Source organism: Hoplias malabaricus, chromosome 2 (assembly GCF_029633855.1).
Source record: "Hoplias malabaricus isolate fHopMal1 chromosome 2, fHopMal1.hap1, whole genome shotgun sequence".
In the NCBI taxonomy this organism is placed as follows: Eukaryota; Metazoa; Chordata; class Actinopteri; order Characiformes; family Erythrinidae; genus Hoplias; species Hoplias malabaricus.
In genome coordinates, this window is record NC_089801.1 from 9,265,923 (window position 1) to 9,289,733 (window position 23,811).

The following is a 23,811-nucleotide window of genomic DNA, read 5'->3' on the forward strand; positions in this document are numbered from 1 at the left end:
TACGGTGAAAGACAGACCTGATGAACCAACACAAAACAGCTGTAACTGAGCGAACGTCTGCTTGATGATTACGGTTTGCTTACCTTTGCTAACGTTACTTCAACAGCAATGCTGTCCAGTGCAAACACGTTAGTAAGTATATTAGAGTTGTCACCACTAACGGACGGTCTGTCCTTTTTAAAATATTTGACTGAACGGTTTTATTATTTGAGCGTTAAATGTTACTTGTTGGCTTCGATAGTTAGCTCTTTCGTGTTTGACAAAGCTAATGTTTTAAACTTTAATTTGAAACGGAGAGTCTGCACTCTCAGAAAATACGTTATTATCGCGGAGCTGTGACGTAACAGAAGCATTTACTTCAAAAGCATTTAGCTTAGAGAGGTCTGCGACTCCTTTCGAATTAACTTGACTCTAAATGGTTGTTTATGCTTCCCTGTCCCCAAACCCCACTACGTTACATTTATATCATTACCTCGGCCTGTAGTCTACCTTTCTGTCGTTTTTCAACGGTTGGCATAAACCTCACCATTTGTCGCTGTACCTCATCGTTAAGTCCTTGTGTTTGTCGTTTATTTCCTTCTTAAAATAAACATTCAATTTCCCTCATCTTTAATTGTAGGTTTTCTTTCATTTTTCCACAACATATTTATCACGTCCGTACAAAATATTCTTCGTCATTTTCCACAGCCCTTTTCCCATTTTCTCAGGCTTTCTCTTCCCGTAGACTTAGTTATTGGCATGAGAACTGACCTTAGCATGTCTCTCATTTTCCCACAACGTTTTCACGTTTCCCAGTGTTATTTTCCTCTGTATTCTCTAGAGAGTTTCTCAGTATTTTTGTCCTTTTTAGCATTTTGTCACTTAATATTTTCCACAGTTTAAATTCTAACATATGATACACTGGTTTATGGTTAACTCATAACTTTGCAGTTTAACTTCCCCTGTTCTTCAGCACGTGTTCCATCATATCTCTTAATATAAGTTATAATCTTTTACATATCCCTCTGTGAACTCTGTGATTTTCCCTTTGAGACTTAAGTTATTTTCCATTGCCCTCAGCCTAAACTCTACCTGTCGATCATTGACGATGTGATGGATAGTATTCGTGAACTATTTCTTGAAGAGGGGGTGGAAGAACGAGTAATAGATGACCTGAGACAGGTATGAAATGTTTCCTATCATAGTTAATTTAACTGTTAAGCATTCCTGTCATAATAGAGGAAAATAAAACACACACTTTTCTTCACTTGTAGATGTGGGAGTCCAAAGTATTGCAGTCCAAAGCCGTGGAAGGTTTTTCAAAAGACAACATGAATCCATCAAATTTTGTTCTGCAGCTTCCAACAAATTATTCTCAAACTCTTCAGAAACCCACAGGTGAATGAAACCGCTTATAACAAAATAACATTTGGTGATATTTAACAAAATAACAGCTCATAACATTAACAAACAAAGAGAGTTTAGCATTGCAGCTGTTACATTACAGTTTTGGAGCGTTTGGATTTGGAGAGAGACACAGATATTAATTGAGACTTGATGTAAAACATATTTAGCTATTGGCAGGAAAAGCCAAATAATAATGTCCACATTTTGTACTTTTTCAGCTTCAGTCATCATTCCTCCTGGGCAGCATGCACAAAATTACACCACCAAAGCAGTAGGTTAACAGCTTCTTTCGCTTCCCAGACTGTCCATGAAATAGTAACATAATAAAATGAAAAAACAAAACAAAACATAGCATTGGAATCTTCTCTGCTTATAAGCCCAGTGAAAAAGAAATTTATTAATTTAATAACTTACAATATTAATGCATTGTTTTCATTGCACTTAGTGATTACCAAGTTAAACTCTTAAAGGCTATTAAATTGTTATACACAGTATGGAGTTCTGAAGACTACAGAATTCAAACATTTCTTACAGAGTAATGCTGGAACTATTGCAACATTTTCTCTTCCACCTGGAGTTACCTACCCTGTTCATATCCCTGCAGGAGTGACCCTACAAACTGCCTCAGGTGAGATCTATAACCCATACTTTGAACCCACTCAACCTTAATCCTGGAAAAACTTCTCTTCCCCCAGATTGTAGCTCTTCAGGAGGGGTTTTCAGTTCCAGTCCTGTACATTAATTTGTTTTTCTCAAATTTATGAATGCTTTAATATCTGTCTAAAATGTGGATGTGTTTCAGCAGCAATATTTATGGACAATGTGCGTTTGCTAGACCTAAGATTGAATCTGATCCAGAGTTGAAGGAAATATATTAATGTTGAAGGGCAGTATGTTGGACTCTCCCATTTAAAAACTATATTACTGTCTATTATTTAAAAAAAAAGGCAAGATAAATGTGGATGTCCTTGAGAATTTTATCAACAAACAGGAAGCATTATTGTAATTGAGTCATAATAGAAGAATGCTCTTGATTCAACAGGCCATTTATACAAAGTCAACGTTCCTGTAATGGTCACCCAGGCTCCTGCTTGTCAACGTGTCCCTGCCCACGCTAATCAACCACTAGTGGATCAGAGAACAGTCATTCGCAACGTCCTAGCTCCGTGTTCCCAAACTCTGCCTGTGCCTCAAGCATCCCAACCAGCCATGCCACCACACCAACAGAGCCAAAAACAGCTGTCTCAACAACCTGCTATTCCTCTGGATCAAAGTACCCAGCCAACTGTTCCCTTGACCCCCGAGCCGTCCGCTAATCCCCAGTCCTCACAGTCTCCTCCAGAAAGCCCCAGTGACTTCACTCTGGACGGCATTGAGTTCAGCCCCCAGCCACTGGACATGAGCGTGTCCACACCACTGTCCACACAGCTGCCTGTGGGCCAGCAGGGAGGCTTGGGGAATGTGCAGGTGCTGGAGTTCGAAGCCAGCGCACAAGAGTTGGTGGAGAGAGCTGTGAAAGCAGAAGAGGAAGCTGCAGCTTTGGCCATGAATTTTCTGCCAGATTTGGAAAAAACACCTGAAAGTGCAGTTAAGGTAAAGAGGAGAATGTGAATTTAAAAAAATATTAGAATAAAAGTTTATGGCTTTCTCCTTGTCTTTTTTTCAAATGTGTTTTTGCTTTGCCCGTAAAATTACTAACATGGCAAGAGCCTGCAAATACTGCAAAGGTGATGGGGTTTGTTGTGAATGAGGGAAATGGAGAGCTGATGGAGTTTTGTTGATTTCTCCTCAGCTTGAAATGGAACTCCTGAGGGACTACAACTTCAATGATTTGTCCAGCATGGTGCAGCTGGATGGAGCTTGTGACAGTAGCTCTGAAGCGGGAGATGAAGGGCAGGAGCAAGAGGAGGAAGATCAAGGAGCTGTTGGAGAGAACGAATTCCTAGGCATGATCAATGCAGAGGCCTTGAAATCACTTCAGGAAACTGGCGGTAGCAGTGACACCAGCCTAAGTTCCAGCAGCAACAGTGACGGGCCTGATATAGACGAGGTGGAAGAGGAGGTAAGGGTGTGTGAAGATGAATTTCCTAGGTGCGAACATAAATTTTGGTTAATTTTCTTTGTCCTGTCTAGGATCCTTTGAACTCTGGTGATGATGTTAGTGATCAAGATATTCCAGAGATCTTCGACACTGAGAATGTTATCGTTTGCCAGTATGATAAGGTAATACCTGCTGTGGAGCTCTGTGCACTCTGTAGGTTTGTCTTGTGGTTCTTTTCTCTTTGTGATTACATTTAATTCATCACTGGGTTATAGTGCAGTTTAGCCTTTAAAACAAATCTTTAGATGTTACATGTATTCACTTCATGGCAAAGCTGAGTACTGCTTAATGATCCTCTGATGTAATTAAAAGCAATATGTGATTAATGTGCACTTTGAAATAATCAATGGCACAAAATGGCGGATGAATGATTGACACCAGTTTTAAAACTTGAGCTTTTGTTTTGTTCCTCCCCCCGGAGATTCACCGCAGTAAAAACAGATGGAAGTTCTACCTAAAAGATGGAGTGATGTGCTACGCTGGTAAGGAATATGTTTTCTCCAAAGCTGTTGGAGAAGCTGAGTGGTGATATGGAACAGACTAGATGCAAGGGGGTGGGGACTGTGCTATGTTAAGTAATCCTGTAAGTTAAAGCAATTGTGGGCTTTGATTTTTTTTTTGTTTTTGTTTTTTTGTCTGGCTAAACAGGAGGTTTTCTTCCAAATGTATTGTGTGCCTGAAAGGCCTCTGAAAGAATTCTTGGTTATTTCCATTGTTTAAATGAAATACACTGCAGAGAAAACTGGTGTCTCTCTTTCAGTCCTGAAAAATCAGAATTTAGTTTTATTTTGTTTAAGTGTTAAAATATTTCTAGGAATTTATTGAAATTCTGACAGGATGTTTTTTTGAATACTTGTGCTTTAGTCGATATTGACAATGGTACTAATGTTAAAGGTGGTTTTCCAGAAATGTATCAAGCCTTTTCCTGGACTCTAATCATCATTTGAATGGAAAATCACAATAAAAAATGCTGTGTAGTCCAGGACTAGGCTTTAGTCCCTGTCTGGGAAACCATCCCTTCGTCCAGTTCTAACTTTAGGAAGTCCAGAACGTGTTCAAATGGGGCAAAATAGATTATTAGTTAATTTAAAAAAGTACAAAAATGATCTACTTCGCGGCACGGTGGTGCAGCAGGTAGTGTCGCAGTCACACAGCTCCAGGGACCTGGAGGTTGTGGGTTCGATTCCCGTTCCGGGTGACTGTCTGTGAGGAGTTGGTGTGTTCTCCCCGTGTCCGCGTGGGTTTCCTCCGGGTGCTCCGGTTTCCTCCCACAGTCCAAAAACACACGTTGCAGGTGGATTGGCGACTCGAAAGTGTCCGTAGGTGTGAGTGAATGTGTGTGTGTGTGTGTGTGTGTGTGTTGCCCTGTGAAGGACTGGCGCCCCCTCCAGGGTGTGTTCCCGCCTTGCGCCCAATGATTCCAGGTAGGCTCTGGACCCCCCGCGACCCTAAATTGGATAAGCGGTTACAGATAATGGATGGATGGATGATCTACTTCTTAATCCAGGCGACCACATGAAAATATATTTACATATAAAATGATTTATTTTATTTCTGTAGAAGAAATTTCATTAAATTAAAAATAGACATGAGCACATGAAGGCCAAGTATAAAAAGTCAAGTTAAATAAACTGTATAAAAAGCATTCACATTATGTAGGATATTCACATTATATACAGAAGGCTGAATTATAAGTCCGTGTTTTTAAACACGACGCTTATGTTGCATCTTTGTTAAAAAAGCAGCCCTGCAGCTTGATGTGGTATGCGTGAAACTGGTTTGAATGAGGCTTCCTAGAGCTCTTCTTTTTGGGAGCCAGGGTAGCTCCTGAGAGACCTTGTACTCTGTAGAACTCTGCTTGCGTCTGGCAGCAGCCGCAGCGATTTAACAGAAGATACATGTCCCTGCGGAAAGCCCTTGTGAATATGGTGTAAAGGAATGGGTTGCACAGTGAGTTGATTGGATAAAAAAGGATCAGGAGGATTTTGGATTGAGAGACGGTGATTAAAGGCAGGCGCAAGGCGGCAGAAATGGCAAAGAACGAGATGGGTGCCATGCACAAAAAGTCTGTGAAGATGAGCACTGCCATTCTCTTGGCTATCCTGGTGTCTCCGTGCCGCGTTGCCACGTTTGGGTTGCGCACGCTCAAATAAATGCCCACGTAGCAGGAACACACCATTAAAAAAGCTGCAACGTTTAAGACGAGCACAGCTACTATGTAACCCTGTGAGGCTGGGGTTTCAATGTCCATTGGCAGGCAAATGCTCACCTTAGTGTAGCTGCTAACACCAAGCAAAGGAAGCAGCGCTACTGCAAGAGAAAAGACCCATCCAAACGCCATCATGGACACCATATGGCGCAGTCTCAGTCTCCGGTTCTTCTGCATGGCATAAGTTATTGTGTGCCAGCGCTCAAGGGTAATCATGGTCAGAGTATATACTGACAGCTCGCTTGCAAAGACAGTTAAAAACCCAGCTATTCCACACCCGGCCCCTGTCTGCCAGTCCGTGGCGTGGTTATAATACTCTTGACGAGAGCGATAGTCCACCAAGGCAATCGACAGTAAGTAGAGACCCATGCACAGGTCAGCAAAAGCCAAGTTGCACATGAGGAACCTGGTGACGGTCATCTTCTGATGAGTTGAGATCAGGACAATGAGCACAGCCAGATTTCCCAAGAGAGCGAAGGTGGTAATGATCCAAGTGATGGAGCGCAGAAAGCCATAACCCAGCAAGTCCTCGCAGGGGTTAAAGGCATCAGGTTCTGGGGTGCACTTGAGTGGGCTGCTGGTGACGCATAGGTCCAAATCGGGGTAGTGAAAATTGATGTCGTAGAAGTCAGGCGCATCTGCTAATGGGTCCCTGGGGAGACATGAACAGGGGGAAATATATCAGAGGGTTTCTTTGACATGTGAACACTCATGAAGTAGACTGATTTAATAAAAAAAAAAAAACCCCACAAAAAACCCAAAATACTGTCTTACATGATATTGGTCTCCATATTACACAGTCTACTTAGGTTCCTAAAGCGACCGAATACTGCATTCTCCCTAGATGGGGATAAGGAAATAGGGTGAAAATGGATATTTCAACTCATGTTCATATTGTTGTTTAGACACATTAAAATTATTATTTTTTTTTGCACATATTGACAAGTATACAGTTACTCCATACAGTTAGGCACACCTACCTTGCATCTACAAGGGCCATTTTATCATGCACACTTAACTAATTTGTAGGACTGCATATACAGACTGTAACTGAGAGATTTGTTGCTCAATAATTTATAGAGTGTGTGAAGTATTATAAAAGCAATTTGAGCTGTTGTGGAACATGGTGTACATTTAGATTTTAAAAAATTAAACATTAAATAGACCTGTGTGGATGCATAAATAAAAATTGCGTTCTTAGTGTCTCCATCTGTAAAGGTCTTCTTAACAGAACTTGTTCATCAAAATAGTAGGGTATATACAATATATTCTTTTTTTTAATTTTGACACAGAAGTACAATAATAATTACACACGCATTTGCTCTAGTAGAGCTAGAAATGTAATATTTTACCAGTAATTTAGCAAAAGCATGTCTATTTTTATACAGGTACTGAGGTATTGTACTTTGTTGACACCTGAAAATATGATGGGGACATTAATCAGTGGAAAAAGACCACTTCCTCTATTAAAATGATTCAGTAAACAGCTGTTGTGGCCCTAGTCTGAATCTGTCCACTGCTGAAGGGGTAGGACAAGGAGTCCAGTCTCATCAGCAAAGCTCCAGTGTGGCTGCAGGTTCCACCCAAGCAGGAGATGTGGTACATTTTTTAAAGACTAACTGTGATACATGTTACCAGGCTTCTGACTTGCTGGTTGCACTGCCATGCATAGGATTGTCCAGCACACATAACAAATTTAATCAGTGCTGGTCCTATATTGTTGCTGTTTACTGGACGTAGTAGAGGTTGCTAACGTGTTATAATCAGTAACTGTAAAACCAAAAAAGAGCATCTTTCAGAGTATACAAGGTAAAGTGTCAAGTGGATATGTATACTTGGCAATACTGCAACCGTAACTTCTAGTTAAACCTCCTAGATCAGACCTATTGTTGCGTCTCCAGGTGTGGAAGGCGCAGCAGTGGCTGGGATAGGTGAGGTCAGCTTCCTGTAGGTCGACAAAATTCTCAAGTGGAGGTAGAGTCTTCAGAGCAGGTGCAGATCGAGCTATCAGGACTTTCACCTCTCTCAGTCCTCGAGTAGGAAGCGAATGAAGAGGGGTGGATGACACATCTCTACAGATATAGAAGTAATCATACACCTTAAAGCATAAAAAGACCGCACAGTACTTGGCAAAAGTCACACACCACATTTTCATTTATTTATTTTTCTGTTTTAATGGCCATAAGTAGATATTTCAGAGGAGATTATCTTTCCTAAAAAAAAGTGGACAACAGCTGATGTTCTCAGAAACATGGACTGAGTTCCAACATCGTTATCACAGATTTCCTGGATTACACGCTTGTTTCAAGACTTGTAAAACAGTAAAGAATATAAAGAATGGAATCTGTAACGAAGGCAAAGAGTGAAAATCAATACTGTATGTAGATGCTGAGACTTCTGTGTAATTTTCTGATGAATATACGGTTATATCTTGTTTTCAGATGCTGAAAAATGTATAACTAGTAACTTATGGCTGTTTAACTGAAAATTAAATAATTATAAAGGGATGGTCTCTGACATGGTTTTTATATCAAAGGCAGCACTTTCAATTTTAGAGAAATAAGTTTCTAATACAAATGTAAATCCTCTAAACATGTTTTGTGATGATATATAGGACGGAGAATGCATTACGCCTTTATACAGTTATGGAGAAGATTATTCTGCTGTAGTGTGGGTCATAAAAATTATTTATTTAAGGCTTAGGTAAGACTTATTAATCACCCTCCTGGAAGGATCATACATATTAATGTTAAAAGCACTGCATGCAGCTTAAAAATGCAGTAAAATCAGAGTGTAGGATGATGTATGCAGCTAAATAAGATTATTTTAATGTTTCTCCGTAGTGTATAACAGGCGTGATGAATACTTTCCTCACTTTTATATAACTGCAAAAAGGGCACTTTGCACTTTCATACCAAGGATAAAGTTCAGGCTGACACTTGCCTTGAAAAAATTTGAGGGAGGGCTGCTTTGCTCCCCATGAATGTGCAGGCCTTGACCAATAGATAGGAACATTTTAATATGTACCGTTTGTGTATTAGTGTAGACCAACGCTGGCTTTACTTACAGTAAATTAGGTCCTGAAGCCCCTTCAAAAGCATCATTTTGGATTCTAGTAAGGTACCTGTTGTCCTTCAGAATTCTAAAAGAGTCCCAAAAATAATCAAAGCCAGATTATGAAATTTTAATATATTTTTGTTTGAAATAAACAGCACTACTACACAATACTGCAACACACATGCTGAGTTCACTTCTGATTACATCCTCAATGTAATTACGGCAAATTCATACATGAACAAACACCCTGACAGATGGATGTGTATTTATAATAAGTGGTAAGATACTAAAATGTAGACTGTTAGAAAAACACTACAACCCTCAATGTTTTGTCTTATGTAATATTTATTTACCCGTACAATATGTTCTTTTGATTAGACTGAACCTTCGAGCTCAATACAAACAACTGATCATGCCACTCATGAGAAGACAAGAGAGGGTTCTTCTTGTAAACACGTCTGAAAGTGATGTCTGAAAGAACTATATTTTCCGCACTGATAAATGACGTACGTACAGCTTATCCAGTTTGGTCCCGTTGAACGCATGGTCTTTAATCTCGGTAAATCCATTCCTTACAAGATTCCTAAGAAAAGGATGCAATGCAACGTGTAAAAATGTGAAATGTTCAGTGTAGCAATAATTTATTTTCATAAGATCCCACATCAGATATGGTGTCTAAGTCTTTAACTACACATAGACACACTAAATACATTGTGCATATCTTACAAAAATGCTGGCCACCAGAAATTGCTTCAAGCCAAGACAGTTTTAGTAGTAACTGACAAGTCTAAACGGCCAATAAAAACAGGCTCTTTTTATGTTTGAGTTTGTGTGGGTTTTTATTTTTTTGGTGCATGTGTGATTGTCCAAACTCACATGTAGATTAATTCCTTGGAAATGCCTTGAAATGCATTTGCTGGTATGCTGTTTATTTGCATGTTGTCCCCAATCTCCCTTTAAATAAGAGAACGGGAATAATCACGGTTATTATATATCATGGGATATTCAAGTCCTGTAAACTGAGCAGGTTGAAGTCTGCGTAGACTTTCATATCGGGAAATGAACTGCCAGAGCTATGTTTATGAGCACGTCACATGAAGTGATTTAGCAGGGTATTAAATGAGCTGTGTTTAAATCCAAATATTTGTACGGCAGGTGTATTTTAAATCCCACAGCCTTAAATATCTGTCTTCCAATTTATAGAGTAACACAAATACTCACAGGAAGAAATACAACTCCATTGAGGAAATGGTAGAAAGATCTGGGAAATACGTCATTCCTGTGTTACAGATGCTCCTAAGCACAGTAAACCAGAGAAAAATAAAAGAGGCCTTTGAGATCTTGTGTAGCATTGTATAATCAGGGCTCCTGATGGTGGAAGTTTACTTACAGGTATCTTAATTTGGGTAAGTCTGTAAAGGCACCATTTTCTATCATCTGCAGTTGGTTCATATTCTGGATGGAGCTGAAAAACAGAGGAAATGAGGCAGTTTTTCCGTGCCTTCATTGTTTTTCATTTTGCAGTTTAATCTCAAGAAAATATATTTCTTTTAATTACAAAATGCTACTTAAGTCCATTGTAAACACCAAGATAAGACTTACATTTCTATCAGGCTGTGGATGGACAGAAAAGCCTCTCTTCGTATTCTCCTGATTGTATCACTTTGGGAAATTTCACTGCAGCACAGAGAATTATTTTTGTGAGAATTAAAATGATTTAAGAATTGATTTTTGAGGCACATTTTAAGAGCAGCATGTAAAGATAAAAGGACAGCTCTGTGTCCTTGATGGATTTATCCCCTACTTTGTAACCTTCCAAACTCTATACTCATCCACTTGCTTTAATTTCAGTTCATTACAGAATAGTGCTACTCAATCAAGGACCGCTTACGCGAATTTAAATGTTTTCCTAGGTCTGTAAAGACCTGGAAGTATGTAAGTGGCATCATAATTGTCTTTTCCAATTTAAATCAATTAGAGGTTTAACAAGAGGTTTCTCAGTGTTTTTCAGTGTGAACAGTACACAGGCAGATAATCTCAGCTTTCTTTTTTTCCCTGTACAACGTTTATATAAATGTACATTATATAACACAATATCAATTATCTTTCATTAATTTGAGCAATAATAGAGACACTGAGACAGGGCTGAACTGGCAGACCTTTGCATTTATTGTTAAACTCAGCAATTTGAGTGTTCTTGACAAAACATACTGTAACAGCTCGAAAGCACCTCACTCGCTACATAAAGTTTCTGTGGATAAACAATTCAGTTTTTTCTGTTTAACTATATTTGTGGGGAAAATAATATACTTTGTCCTCAGTAGCAAACTAATAATTAACATTTAGGTCCTCATTGCTTTTTTTGTGAATATATAATTCTGCTGTTAGTGGTTAATGTTAATGATTTTTGATGTTTACACCACTCACTTTGGAGATGACATTTTGTTTAGGATCAGATTAGTGGTGGTATAGAACTAAAGAGAGTACAGTTCATATTTTGATAATGTTGGATTTATAGATCATTGCAATGTACTTTTGTACTGTACTTGAAACATTACTGAAACAGCAAACTATGAACCTGAAAAATGACTTTAAAGAACTGAATTTCTGGCAAGTGCAGTTATGTAGCCTCTAAGTCTGATTGGAAAAAGCTGTAATAAAGAGGACAAGGATAAATATACGCTCTTGACCCTGAACTGGATAAGCTGTTACAGACAAGGAATGAGTGAATGAAAGTCCCCCTGTTCCTAACAGCCACATAGAAGAAATCATAAGCCATATAACAATACTGTGCACATGTTATATGAACTCAAACTCACATTCTGGACACATTGACGAGGCCTTTGAAGGTTCTGCTCTCTACTTCTTTGAAAGGCAGGTGTGCAAGTTTTCTATAAACAAAAGTAAAAAGAAATTGATGTTATTCTGGCAGTGTATTATAATATGTCTTACAGTGGATGTCACTGTTTTGTAATAACGTTGTGATCCAAATTGGAGAACAACTTACATTTTCCTACATTTCAATGTCAGCACTCATCCCAGTTCCTCTAACATGAAGGGATGTATGTGAAGTGTACTTCACATTCTAAAAATATTCTACATCACAGCAACAACAAAAATGTAAATGTTTTTAATTTAAAACTAGTGTCATGATAAATTAGAGAATACTGTGGATCAGGCTCTGATGTTATCTTCCTTAATTATCTGACAAACTCTACTGATCGGGCAACATGCGTAATCCATCGGCAACATGGCTCCAAGGTGACTGCGAGGTTTGGATGAAGGCTGAAGAGATGACCCAAGAGAAATTTGTCATACCAAGAACATGATTTTTGGAATTGCAATGCTTTACAATAACACTATTCAATTTGAATCCTCCCCAAAAAAACTGGTCAGAAAAAGTGATCATCCATGTAACACAAGTGCATGAGAACTGAATGATATAGAGACTCTTGATGGGGAATCAGTTCAAAACTCCAACTACAGTTACAACTGAGAGCCCATTTTGCAGAAACCAAAACCCTCATGAAAGATCTAGACTAAACTTTAGACTAAGAAACCCACTACTACACAACTTTATAGACCTGTGGAGGAAACTGGAAAAACTAGAGCAGTGTGAGAAATTTGTCATTCAAAGCAAGGGCCTCTATATTTCCTACTAATGTTTGAAAGTTGTAAACATCACAAATTCCTTTTGAAATATTATTTTGTTACACTGTATACTGTTCTTCATAACTGTATATTATAAATCTACAATTATTTACAATCTGTGACATAGGCTTCATCTATGCCCTTGCTATTCATAGTAAGATTAAATTAAATTTGGATGAGCAGTGACTTTGAGAAAACAGTGTCTCCAATTTTGACCTCTACTGTATAGCTCAATGTACCCCAACATTAACACAAGCCACGTTTTATTACTATTCCCCCCCCCCCAATAAGTTATATTCAGCAGACAAATTGTTTTCTTAATTTTGCATTAGAATATATACATTGTATTTTAAAGCAGATATTTATTTAATAAGACTTTGAAAGTCAGCCAAACATTTGCGTACAGCTGTATTCTAGTAAACCCCGACTAAACTTTCCTCGACGTGAGTGGTCGAGTGTTATCGACATATTAAGGCAGTTCGAGTTCAGTGTTGGTGTTATTAGTCTGCTGCTGCTGACGCTGGACATTGTTTACGTGTGCCAAATTAGCGTTAATATCTTTTATGACGTCAGCTTCCTCAGTATGTGACAGCTGCCATATGATAAATATCTAACAAGCTTAAAAACACTTGATTTGAGGTATTAAGAAGTTATTTGTTCACTAAAGCAAAACGAGGCCAATAACGCTCGAAAACAACACCGGTGTAGACATCTGTCCACTTTTCACCTACAAACCGTCCGTATTCGACTAATTTTAGACTCAAACTAATTTCCGACTCAGCACAATTTACTTAGGCTAAAACTCCATTTTCCAGTTCTACGCCAACTTAAAATTGAAAGGCTGATTATTCCCAGTCCCTCACGCTACAGCGCTCGTTTTGTCGAGCGTCTGTTTTTTTGCCACTTACACGCTGCCGCTGAGGGATGTCGTTTGAGTTTGCGTGTGCCTCGTGCAGCTCACTCGGTCCATTGTACACCTGCAGACCGGCGGACACGAATAAGTCCAGCAAAAAGTCAAATTCCCAGCCAACAGCATCAGCATCAGCATCCGCCTGGACACGTGCACAGCCATAGTTCCTCTCCAGAGCTCACTGCCTCTTCTCGCTGCTGCCCACACCGCGGCGCGTCATTGTGCTGGGGGCGGTGTAGGATCCGATAAGAAATGTTAGTTAAGAAAAAAACCGCCAGGGTGGCAGATTCATTCTCTCTCTCTCTCTCTCTCTCTCTCTCTCTCACTCTCTCTCTCTCTGCCTGTCTGTCCCTCTTTGTCTGTCAGTCCCTCTCACTCTCTCTCTGACAGCAATGCTGCATCACACACTCAATATATAACTCTAAACATAGCTGAAGAACGCTAGGGCCTAGGGTCAGTGAATGACTTCCTGAGAGTTGTCCTGTGCTTTTGTTGTCAGTTTACTATGTTTAGCCTCTTGTTGAGTCCAGTGGAGTCCTGGGGGTGGGGGTATTTCAGTTGAAATTTCAGAGCCAGGTAATCAATACAGCCTTTAACCTTGTTGTACACTTCTGTGATATAAATGTTAATGTTGTGCCAAAATTATTTATTTCCCCCAGAAATAAGTAAACATCCTCTACACAGTACACACTTCTGTTTTTGTTTTTTTTCTCCTGTGAGCAAGGGGATGCCAAACCCATTTCGGAGTTGGCTCGCAGGTGTGGTGTTTTCTGACAAGGTTGCAGTATTGATGGTTGGTTATGTGAACCACATATTAAACATGCTCTTTTGGCCTGCGTGTAACAAAACAGATCTGGCGAACATATGTCAGAGCAGGTTATGGACAATTGGATGTGAGTCACAATCTGTGACGTGGTAGTACTTTGGTGTTTATGTGGCCTGCATGCTGCAAACAGGAGAGGTTCACCTTACCGGCATCAATCCAAGTATCACGGGGGGTCATTGAAAATGACACAAACACTTTGCCATCTAGATTTCATCACTTTTGGATTAATGTCATTAATTATATTATCATTAAGTGGATCCTATTTTAATTTGCATGTACGTAAATGTACTCCCACATGTTTGTGTACATGATTGGCCTTTAAGTCTACCCTGTGTTGTAGCTCAGACTATTCTTGCTTTCGGCTGCATCCTGAGCAGTACCTAATATTAGAGGTATTTATGAATTTATTGTGTTGTGCAGCTGTGTGTTCAGGCGTTAATTACACAGACCTCATATAAAGTGCATTCTTGGAAGAGATTGAGTTGGTGGATGTTTGTCAACAGTGGTAAATGATAATGATTTTAATTGTTATTCTTGGTGCTTTCAATTTAGCTTTGATTGCTTTATGCTTAATTGCAGCTTTCAGTGAGCTATCTTGTCCTTTATTTTTAGCGTGTGCATGTGACGTGAGACTTGTGTAAGCAGTGGGTCATCGGCCCCTTCAAACAGTGAGCGTTCCCTGTTGATGTAACGAAAGTGAACACAGATATTTACGCTTGAACTTGTATAAATTGAATATTTCACACATATCTCAGAATATTGTGCTATGCCTGATGCCATGAGAAAGTTGTCATATTGCAGCAATGCCTAGCAGAATGGTTTGCAGGTTGGAGAATGTAGTAATAAGTGACTTGCAGTTTGAGGACGGTAGTCTGAGAGAGAATCAGTAGTCCAGCAGGTGATGGTAAATGTGCATGGTTGTCATGGTGAAGAAGTTGAAGTGGATACGTTGACCATATAAAACGTGGCAAGCAGAGGTTTGCAATTGAAAATTAACGTCTTGTAGCACATGATTCCCAGAAAGAACAAAATCACAGACTGAATAAAACACTAAATAACTTGGCTCTCAGTTATAAGGTTTGCAGTTTCAGTTCATGCCGGCATTGTTAAAGAGGCCAGGAATGGTAAAGCAGAGCCAAGTTTTAGGCCTTGGTCCTGGAGTGTAACCCCAGCATCATACTCTGGAGTGTAATTACCTTGAACAAATGAATAACTTACAAAAACATTAAAAAACAAACACATTTACACTGCTTGTCTATCCTCCGTAAAATGGGCCCCTGAGTGAAGCTGGTACATTTTGTACTTGTGACTGCTTAAAAAAAAAGTAACCTACTTCCAGCCAGTTAGAGTAGTCGCTGATTTAATAGATAGGACAAGATGTGTCACACCTATTAGATGAATAGATCACCAAAAAAAGAAGCCAACTCACCTTAGCACATTTATTCAGTCAGCCAAGACATGTTTTGTCTGCTGCTTAACACACACCATCCACTTGAAAATCTGGTTTGCATCCAACACGTCACTAGGTGATAATAAACACCATGGAAACACAGTGTGTACAAACAAGCACAGATCAGCCATAACATATCGATCACTTCTACAGTCACTTTTCATTCTCTCAGCTCCACTGACCACACAGGATTCTACAATTACAGACTGTAGTCCACCTGTTGATCTGCACACATTGTTTGCCCCTTTTCACCCTGTGCTTCAATGGTCAGGACCCCCGCAGAGCAGGTACAAGTTGTGTAATGGATCATTCTCAGCTCTGCAGTGACTAATGAAGTTTGTTCGTTTTCTTGAAATTTCATTTACCATTGTGTTATATCACCTTTGATTTTAATTATACTTTTATAACTTGTTCTGATGGCTTTGGCTCAAAGAACTGTTTTTACCAAATACAAGCTGTTAGAGTTCTCTGACTACAGCTCGTTTCCACTTTATTTCTAGATCATTTTAGATGAGCTTGGGCTCAGAGAACTTGTCAGCATTTCTTTAAGAATTCATTAATTTCTCCTTGCATTACAGATATACAGGTTGCGTTTCTTGATGCAGCGGTGGACTGTTTAATTTACAATGGTGCATATCAACTGTGGTTTCTGGCTTTGCCTTGAAGGGACTGAACATTGTGTGGATTTCCTGAATGCTTTACAGAATTGTCTGGTGGTGCTGCAGGTTACTGTCACACAGCTCCAGGGTCCTGGATGTTGTGGGTTCAAGTCCCACTCCGGGTGACTGTCTGTGAGGAGTTTGTTGTGTTCTCCCAGTGTCCGCATGGGTTTCCTCCCACGATCCAAAAGCACACGTTGGTAGGTGGATTGGCGACTCAAAACGTCCGTAGGTGTGAATGTGTGAGTGAATGCATGAGTGTGTGTGTCGCTCTGCGAAGGACTGACGCCCCCTCCAGGGTGTGTTCCTGCATGGAGACCAGCGATTCCAAGTAAGCTCCAGAACCTGAACTGGATAAGCAGTTACAGACAATGAATGAATGAATGTCTAGTACATTGTGAAAGGCTTAAATTCACAAAATCTGGCACAAAGTGCTGAGCCATGGCACACATTTGTTTGCAAAGACTGAGCTTTTGGTAGTTGCTTCTTATAATAATTTCAAAAATCACCTGCTCATAGTGGAATGCTATAAAATACTGTAAACTGAATATTCTATTAACCTTTCACTCTGTTGATTTAAACCTGTTTCTTTTTACTGGTGTCCCTTTGTTGTTTTTCAATTGTGTTGCAGGTGTCAATTTCTAAATGTGTTCATATTTATTATTTAATATAAAGCTGGTCATGAAAACAATATAAATCTTTACTTTTGCCAGTTAAAAAGGTTTAAGAGATTTGGTGCATGACATTTCCGTCATGTGTTAGCTACATTAGCTGTATCGCTCCAGAAGGTTTGATTCAGTGGAAAATTAGCAGAATGTGTTTTGCAAAACTGTTCAACAGAATTGTGAGGACTTTAATTTTGTAAACAATGTATTTAACTGAATACATTTAATTGAATACTGAGGAATTGCTGCAAAGGTGTCTGGGACTGAGGTCATTTAAGATGGACTGAGGCGAAGTGGAAAAGTGTCCTGTGCTGAAACTATTTGTGGAAATCATAGAGGCTGCAGCATCTGGGTTAAAATGGAGAGGGACCATGAAGCTTCTTATAGATGCTGATATATCTGGCTGATAATGCTGACAGAACTTATGGTAATATTCATGCAAAGGCCATTTTGCCTGTCCAGCAACATCACTGATGTCTGAAGTCTGCAGGCAAACACCAAGAATAGAAGAGGGCACCCTGACCAGCGCCGGCGCCAAGGGCACCCTGACCATGCACTGCTTCTGACATAGAGACAGAACTCTTTTGTGAAGCTGTTGGAAATCATTAGACCCTCCTCTACCTACTCTCCTTGTCAGTGCAGAGGAGCAGCCGTAAATGATGCTGCTTCTCAAAAAAAGATAATATTTTCCACTAGCCAAAAAAAAAAAAAAAAAAGCGAAAAACCAACTTGACCACGGTTGGTGTCTGAGAGCCGACCTCACTCTTTTATGAGGTAACTCTGCTTTATAGTGACAGGAGGTCTTTTAAATGATCTCCACCACACATGATAGATACTCCCTCAGCCAGGCCTCGGGGTAAATGAAAGTCAGCTGGAACTCCACATTGTCACCTTTGAAGAAACGCTCTTAAATGACAGTCAGTATCCACATTTACAAAGTTAAACCCAAGCCAGTGTGGCCTCATTTGTCAAATTTGCAGAGACTAGTCTGATGGGGTTTTGAATCAGCTTTGACACCTGTCTGGTTTTAATCCGCATTCAATATACACTCTCTATATTGATGCTGTCAAATGAGAAACATGTTTCTCCATTTTTGTTGCTTTTTATTTTACTACATCATTTGAACACAACAGCTGTCCCTCACTTTCTGTGGCACCTTCCTGATGAATGGACCAATAAAAATACTGCTGAAATTTAAGAATGTTGTTTCCTTCTACTTGGAGATACATATTTGTTCACAGAACAGCAATGATATATACACATACAGGTGCTGGTCATAAAATTAGAATATCATGAAAAGGTTGATTTATTTCAGTAATTATTTCAGTAGCTGATTAGAGTGTGGCTTCAGTATTGAACCTTTTCACAAATTCAAATTTTCTGAGAAACTGAATTTGGGGTTTTCTTTAGTTGTCAGTTATAATCATCAAATTAAAAGAAATAAACACTTGAACTATATCAGTCTGTGTGTAATGAATGAGTGTAATATACAAGTTTCTCTTTCTGAATGGAATTACTGAAATAAATCAACTTTTTCATGATATTCTAATTTTATGACCAGCACCTGTATGTGTATATATATATATATATATATATATATATAGCAGGCTCTGGACCCATTGCTACCCTTATCAGGATGAAGCAGTTGCGGAGCACGAATAAATGAAGAGTGAATTACTTTGCCGCCCCCAACAACTAAACCTACATTTTAAAGTGTTTGCTTTGTGTCCTCTTTGCCTTTGTTGTAGCTACCATTCAGGCTCCAATCATGCAGCAGTCTTTTCAGACCCAGAGAATGGAGATTATACTCAGCAATGGAAGATTTAGTGAGGTCTGAAACGAGAGTTCAGCTTGAGCTTGATTTTCTGAAATATGAACGCTTTAAGTGCTGCTTGTCTGATGGATACAAGGTCTTGGATGGTTCTTAGGAGTCCAGGTTTATTTTAAGCGATCACCAATTAAAAAATAAATAATAAATAAATAAACTAAATTCATACAGACGAAGCAGAATTTAACCATTGTTTTTTAAATGCATTTGTTTTTTTTGTATTATTAGCTGTGTCTTCTAAGAATTTAAAAGTCTTGTGGCTTTACACACTCCATACAAGGTCAGTCATGTGCTCTCACTACTGAATGGATATCGGTGCCTTTTTATTTAGGCTAAATATATGTGTATTTAAGAGCTAGTTTTAGACCTAAATGTGAGTGAGAAATAATGAATATCTTGGCGTAGAAACGCTGGTGGTTTGTGACTACTGATACTGAAAGTTTTTTGTTTTTTTATCTCCAGGACCATGAAGCAGGAGCATTACCTTGAGCAAACATCCTACGTAATCTTCTCCGAAACACAAACTCTGCAGCTCACACAAGGTGAACTGATAACATTAGGATGCATTAGAAGGTGATTGCTTCACCCCAGAGTTTGTCAGTTCAACAAAATCATATATTAAAATTCGGCAGTAATAAAAGTATAAATGTTCATATATTTTTTAGTAGTTTGAAATGAGAATGTTTATATGTACCGTGCAAAATCAGAAACACCTGATTATTTTCTTTTAACCGTCATGTACAAACTACGAGCATGAGATGCCCTGGCCCAGTGTGTGTTCTCACCATGTGAGCAATGACTATGAGGATTCCAGACCCATCGCCACCCTGATCGGGACGAAGAGGTTACTTCTCCTTGCTGAAAGATGATGGATGTACTGCGTCCAAACATCCTGCTAAACATGCTTCCAGACCCTCTCTGTTATCGTGTTACACTCAGAAATACCTTGTTACTTCAGACTAATTTTGGCTTTTAAAAACGTACAGTTATGACTATTAAAAAGATTTAAAGTTGCTTGTGCAAACAGCATGCTTCCCACCTGATTCATTAGAGGCACTTTCCTCATAAAAGTGTCTAAACAACATTCCATCCAGACGTAAGGGTTCTGTGAGTAAGGTAATGGCTCTGTATTCTTTTGTTTCCGTTGTGTCTTTGTGAAGGAAGGTGTCAGTAGGTGTAGTGTCTTAAATTAATAGCGTATACTATACATGCAGTGTGTACATATCAACGTGCTGATTATTTAACCCTCACTACAGGAGGTTTTTATTTAAAACAGTTAATATTTTGCTGCACTAAGCACATGAAGGGTAGTTCCTGTTTTCCATTCATTATTTGCTCATGATCATGTGCTGTGCTATGCTATAAAGCTTTCAAACATATGCACATGTACGTGGATTAACAGTGACAAAGCAAACACAACTACTGCTTGTATTAAGTTAGGGTGACCAGATTTGAGATGGTGAAAAAGAGGACATGTCTCCGGGGGAGGGGGGGGGGCTCTCGCCCCTCGCTGCCGTTGTATGTTTAGCTGAACCTATGTGTCCTTTTAGGTCCTTTACACCTTTATTTGCTACACAAAACATAGGAATTTCTTTTTTCATTCATCCGAGAACTTACATTTACGTTTCGGCATAGCTGCTCGAGATGAGGGTGGGTACATGAGCTTTGCCTGACGTAAACAAGGACTACTGACGTGCAGACTGACCAATTAAATCTTTACAGAGAAGGTTATCGACCAATAACGGTAGCTCTACAGTCAGACCGTCCAATCAGAAGATTTTAGGCTACTTCACCACGCCCCCTTCTCACTCAAGCGAACCAATCGGAGTAGGAGAGGGCGGGACTAGTTTGTGAACGAAGCTTCTCGAAGTTCTATGTAAACTCTAGAAAAACAAAATCCCGGACGTTTGTGAAATTCCGCCCGGACATTTTTTAAGTCTAAAAGAGAGGACATGTCCGGGTAAAAGAGGACGTCTGGTCTCCGTATATTTAGCTGAAAAATATTTCTATAAGAGACAATGTTTAAATAAAGTTTTAGCTTCAAACTGTAGATGACTTTAGAGAACACTGGGAGATTTCTAGAGAAAGATTTTGTGATTTAAATCATAAACACATTATGGTGGGATGGAGTTCCCATGAAAGTAATAGTATTTGGCTTCAATGACGAAGCAAACTCAGAGACATGACACATAATAAGCATGTTTAAAACTGCAGGTGTGTCTATTTAGTAAACTGATGGAAATCTCAGTATCCTGAGACTAGTGTTCTCCTTCAGGGTGGTTGCAGAGGGCGGAGTCTCCTCTATTCACAGTGGAGCCAGAATATTCCATGAATTTGTGAACCACCCCAAATTCCTTCCTTAGGACCACTGTTTCAGGCTCTCTCTCTCTCTCTCTCTCTCTCTCTCTCTCTCTCTCTCAAAGCTTATTCAGTTATTCTGTAATCAGGACTGACCTGCTTCTCTGAGGAGGTTCCTGGTGTCCCCTGTGGTCCTCCTGCCTATAACCTGGATGAAGGGTTAAGGAAGATGCTAATGGAGTGTGGTTCATGAAGGGGAGTATTTACGTATAATTAATATAGGGGTTGCCTTATTGGTGAACAAGTGGATGTCTTGTAGATAGTAATTAAGGAGGAAGAGGGTAGATATTACTTGGGAGGAGCAGGAGGTGAGAGAAAGCGACAAGAAGAGAGGAAGAATAGGCAGAGGGGAAGAAGGGAGGATGAGGATGTGGTTGCAGAAGACGTCCTCTGCCACTATCCTGAAGGAGCACACTAGTCTCTTACTTTCATGATAACTCCTCCCACTATGGAGCCTTCTGCAACCCTGCTTCTCCCTGTGGGAGAACTTTCTCACTAACCAAGCCAACCCCTAAATTCATAATACGTAAATACTTCTACATAAACTCCATCCCACTTCTGCTTAATCCAGCCCAAATCATCAGGCTAGGCAGGAGGATTCACCAGGAACCCTCTCTCAGAGGAGCAGTTCAGTCCAGAGTACAGATGGACTGAATAGGCTTTGGCAGGCACGGTGGTGCAGCAGGTCGCGTCGTAGTCATATGGCTCCAGGGACCTGGAGGTTGCGGGTTCAAGTCCGGGTGACTGTCTGTGAGGAGTTGGTGTGTTCTCCCTGTATCCGTGGGGGTTTCCTCCGGGTGCTCCCGTTTCCCCCTGCAGTCTAAAAACACACGGTGGTAGGTGTGACTCAAAAAGTTGGTATGGAATCTAAATGGTGTGAGTGAATGTGTGTGTTGCTGTTAAGGACTGGCGCCTCCTCCAGGGCCCCCTCCTTGTGCCCAGTGAGTCCATGTAGGCTCTGTACCCACCGCGACCCTGAACTGAATGAGTGGTTACAGATAACGAATAAGCCTCAGTTCATAGAGAGAGAGAGAGAGAGACGGTCTTCTATGCCACGGTGAAAGGAGGAGACTCCGCCCTCTGCCACCACCCTGTCTTTGTGACGTGATTATGCCTCTAGTGACATAAGGGCAAATATGATTCACAGGTGGTGTAACGTGGGAATAAATAAAGTTAACTTGAATGCGGGTAATAAGTGGTAATCCTGAGTTCATAATAATCCACAATCGTCTGAGCAGACAACCGTTAAACAACAACATTTTTTTACTGGTGATCATTGTTTTTATTTACGTTTCTCAAACGGGACACGGCCACAAAGAGGCTTTTGGGGTTAACGGTGGATTCATTAAGCGATATACCGCCATTTCACCACAGGGGGGCTTAGCAGAAATGCAATACCCGTGTCTCACCACCAGATGGCGGGATCGTCTCGATAAGGCCGCCGTGTATCGCACGCCTCCCCGCTGCCGGATTTACTCAGAGAGAAGGCAGCTGGTCTTTGATCACTTATTCATTCTGATCCACAGCGTACAAATAATACATGTGTGGAATATGGGACAGTAGTGTGTGCTTCCTGTGAATGCGGAGAAATTATCCAGCCGTTGGAGCTGCGATAAAGTGTAAGTGCAATTGATATCCAAGAGCACAAGGTCAGTTTTACTCACTCTTATTATTCAAAACACACGTGTGTACAAACGTAAATACACTTACCAGGTAGTTGGTTAAGATTATAAGATAAATGTGAATTAGAAATACGTGTGAAATCGCAAAATCAATGCTTTAGGAACAATCTAAATTTCAGGAAATGCTTTAACCTCTACACACTCAAATCATCTGTCTTCTTGACACGATAGAAACTGCACACAACAGTGACAATGATTTAACTTCCGGAAGTGAAGCAAATCACTCATTCCAAAGCTGATTTTCCCCCTACGTCACTTCTTCGATTAGCGCCGCCGACGTGGCTGGAAACAAGGATTCTGCCTCCGAATCCCCTCCGTCTTAAAGCGAGCTGAATCACCACACAAACTGTACATTCCCGTGTAATCCCCTCCGCTTTGGCCCGACGGCCTTCCTCGGGTTAACCTCGGTTACTGAGAGGTGTTAAATAAGGGCGTCGTGGAGTTTGGGAGCTTTTCTCGGAGCGTTAGCTTTTTGAACATCAAAGACTGTGAGTGGTGGCAGCTGAAGTGCCGTGAAGTCTGAGATGTCAACTCCTTCTTTTCAAGTGTTTACAGACGGAAGGCTTGTGAAACGGTGTTTAACAGCCGTTTGGAAAGACAGCAAAATGTGTTATGATGCACTTGTCACAAGAGGTTTTCTCTATCTTTATCAAACCGAGGCAGAGACGCTCGTGCTCGAGTCTTGATAAGCTTAGGTTTGGAACAGTGCCACCATCTGACCAATGAAACACACCGACACAAGTACTTTAATTAGTAACTCGGCAACAGGGTTTCTAATGCGCTGTTAGGAGTTGAGAACAGGATTTGTCTTAAAGGCTAAGCACCAGCGATATGAAAGTGTCAAACAAATAAATACAGTGGAATTTGAGTTCCTAACTTGTGTTTATTGATAGTCAGAAAACATGTTATTTCTTACTAATTCAAGGAATAAAGTTTAAAAGACCGTTGATCCCCCCCCACCTGTGTTCGGAAACTCTAATAGGCGTCTTGTCTGTGACGTAGATGGTGGACAACAACTCTAGAAGTTGC

General features: G+C 40.1%; 2 protein-coding genes across 6 annotated transcripts; one reads left to right on the forward strand and one right to left on the reverse strand.

Moving 5' to 3' along the window:
* Nucleotides 1-29: 29 nt before the first annotated feature.
* Nucleotides 30-19,709, forward strand: gtf2a1l (general transcription factor IIA, 1-like). Of its 4 annotated transcripts, none has more exons than XM_066661218.1 (9): nt 30-132; nt 1,060-1,161; nt 1,254-1,377; nt 1,605-1,657; nt 1,879-2,014; nt 2,429-2,979; nt 3,179-3,448; nt 3,520-3,609; nt 19,205-19,709. In XM_066661218.1, the coding sequence occupies exons 1-9, from the start codon at nt 109-111 to the stop codon at nt 19,229-19,231; spliced, it is 1,377 nt and encodes a 458-aa protein (XP_066517315.1). In that variant the 5' UTR covers nt 30-108; the 3' UTR covers nt 19,232-19,709. The 4 variants fall into 4 exon arrangements, with proteins under 4 accessions (XP_066517315.1, XP_066517311.1, XP_066517313.1 ...); XM_066661214.1 differs by lacking the exon at nt 19,205-19,709 and adding an exon at nt 3,909-4,224; XM_066661216.1 differs by lacking the exon at nt 19,205-19,709 and adding an exon at nt 3,909-4,224 and having other exon boundaries at nt 1,921-2,014.
* On the reverse strand, nt 5,131-22,924 carry LOC136687029 (lutropin-choriogonadotropic hormone receptor-like). Of its 2 annotated transcripts, none has more exons than XM_066661213.1 (11): nt 22,811-22,924; nt 11,573-11,644; nt 10,356-10,430; nt 10,144-10,218; nt 9,975-10,049; nt 9,630-9,707; nt 9,268-9,336; nt 8,764-8,838; nt 7,580-7,768; nt 6,471-6,536; nt 5,131-6,348 (listed from the first exon to the last, which is right to left on the reverse strand). In XM_066661213.1, the coding sequence occupies exons 4-11, from the start codon at nt 10,203-10,205 to the stop codon at nt 5,205-5,207; spliced, it is 1,758 nt and encodes a 585-aa protein (XP_066517310.1). In that variant the 5' UTR covers nt 10,206-10,218; nt 10,356-10,430; nt 11,573-11,644; nt 22,811-22,924; the 3' UTR covers nt 5,131-5,204. The 2 variants fall into 2 exon arrangements, with proteins under 2 accessions (XP_066517310.1, XP_066517309.1); XM_066661212.1 differs by lacking the exon at nt 22,811-22,924 and adding an exon at nt 13,313-13,476.
* Nucleotides 22,925-23,811: the final 887 nt, after the last annotated feature.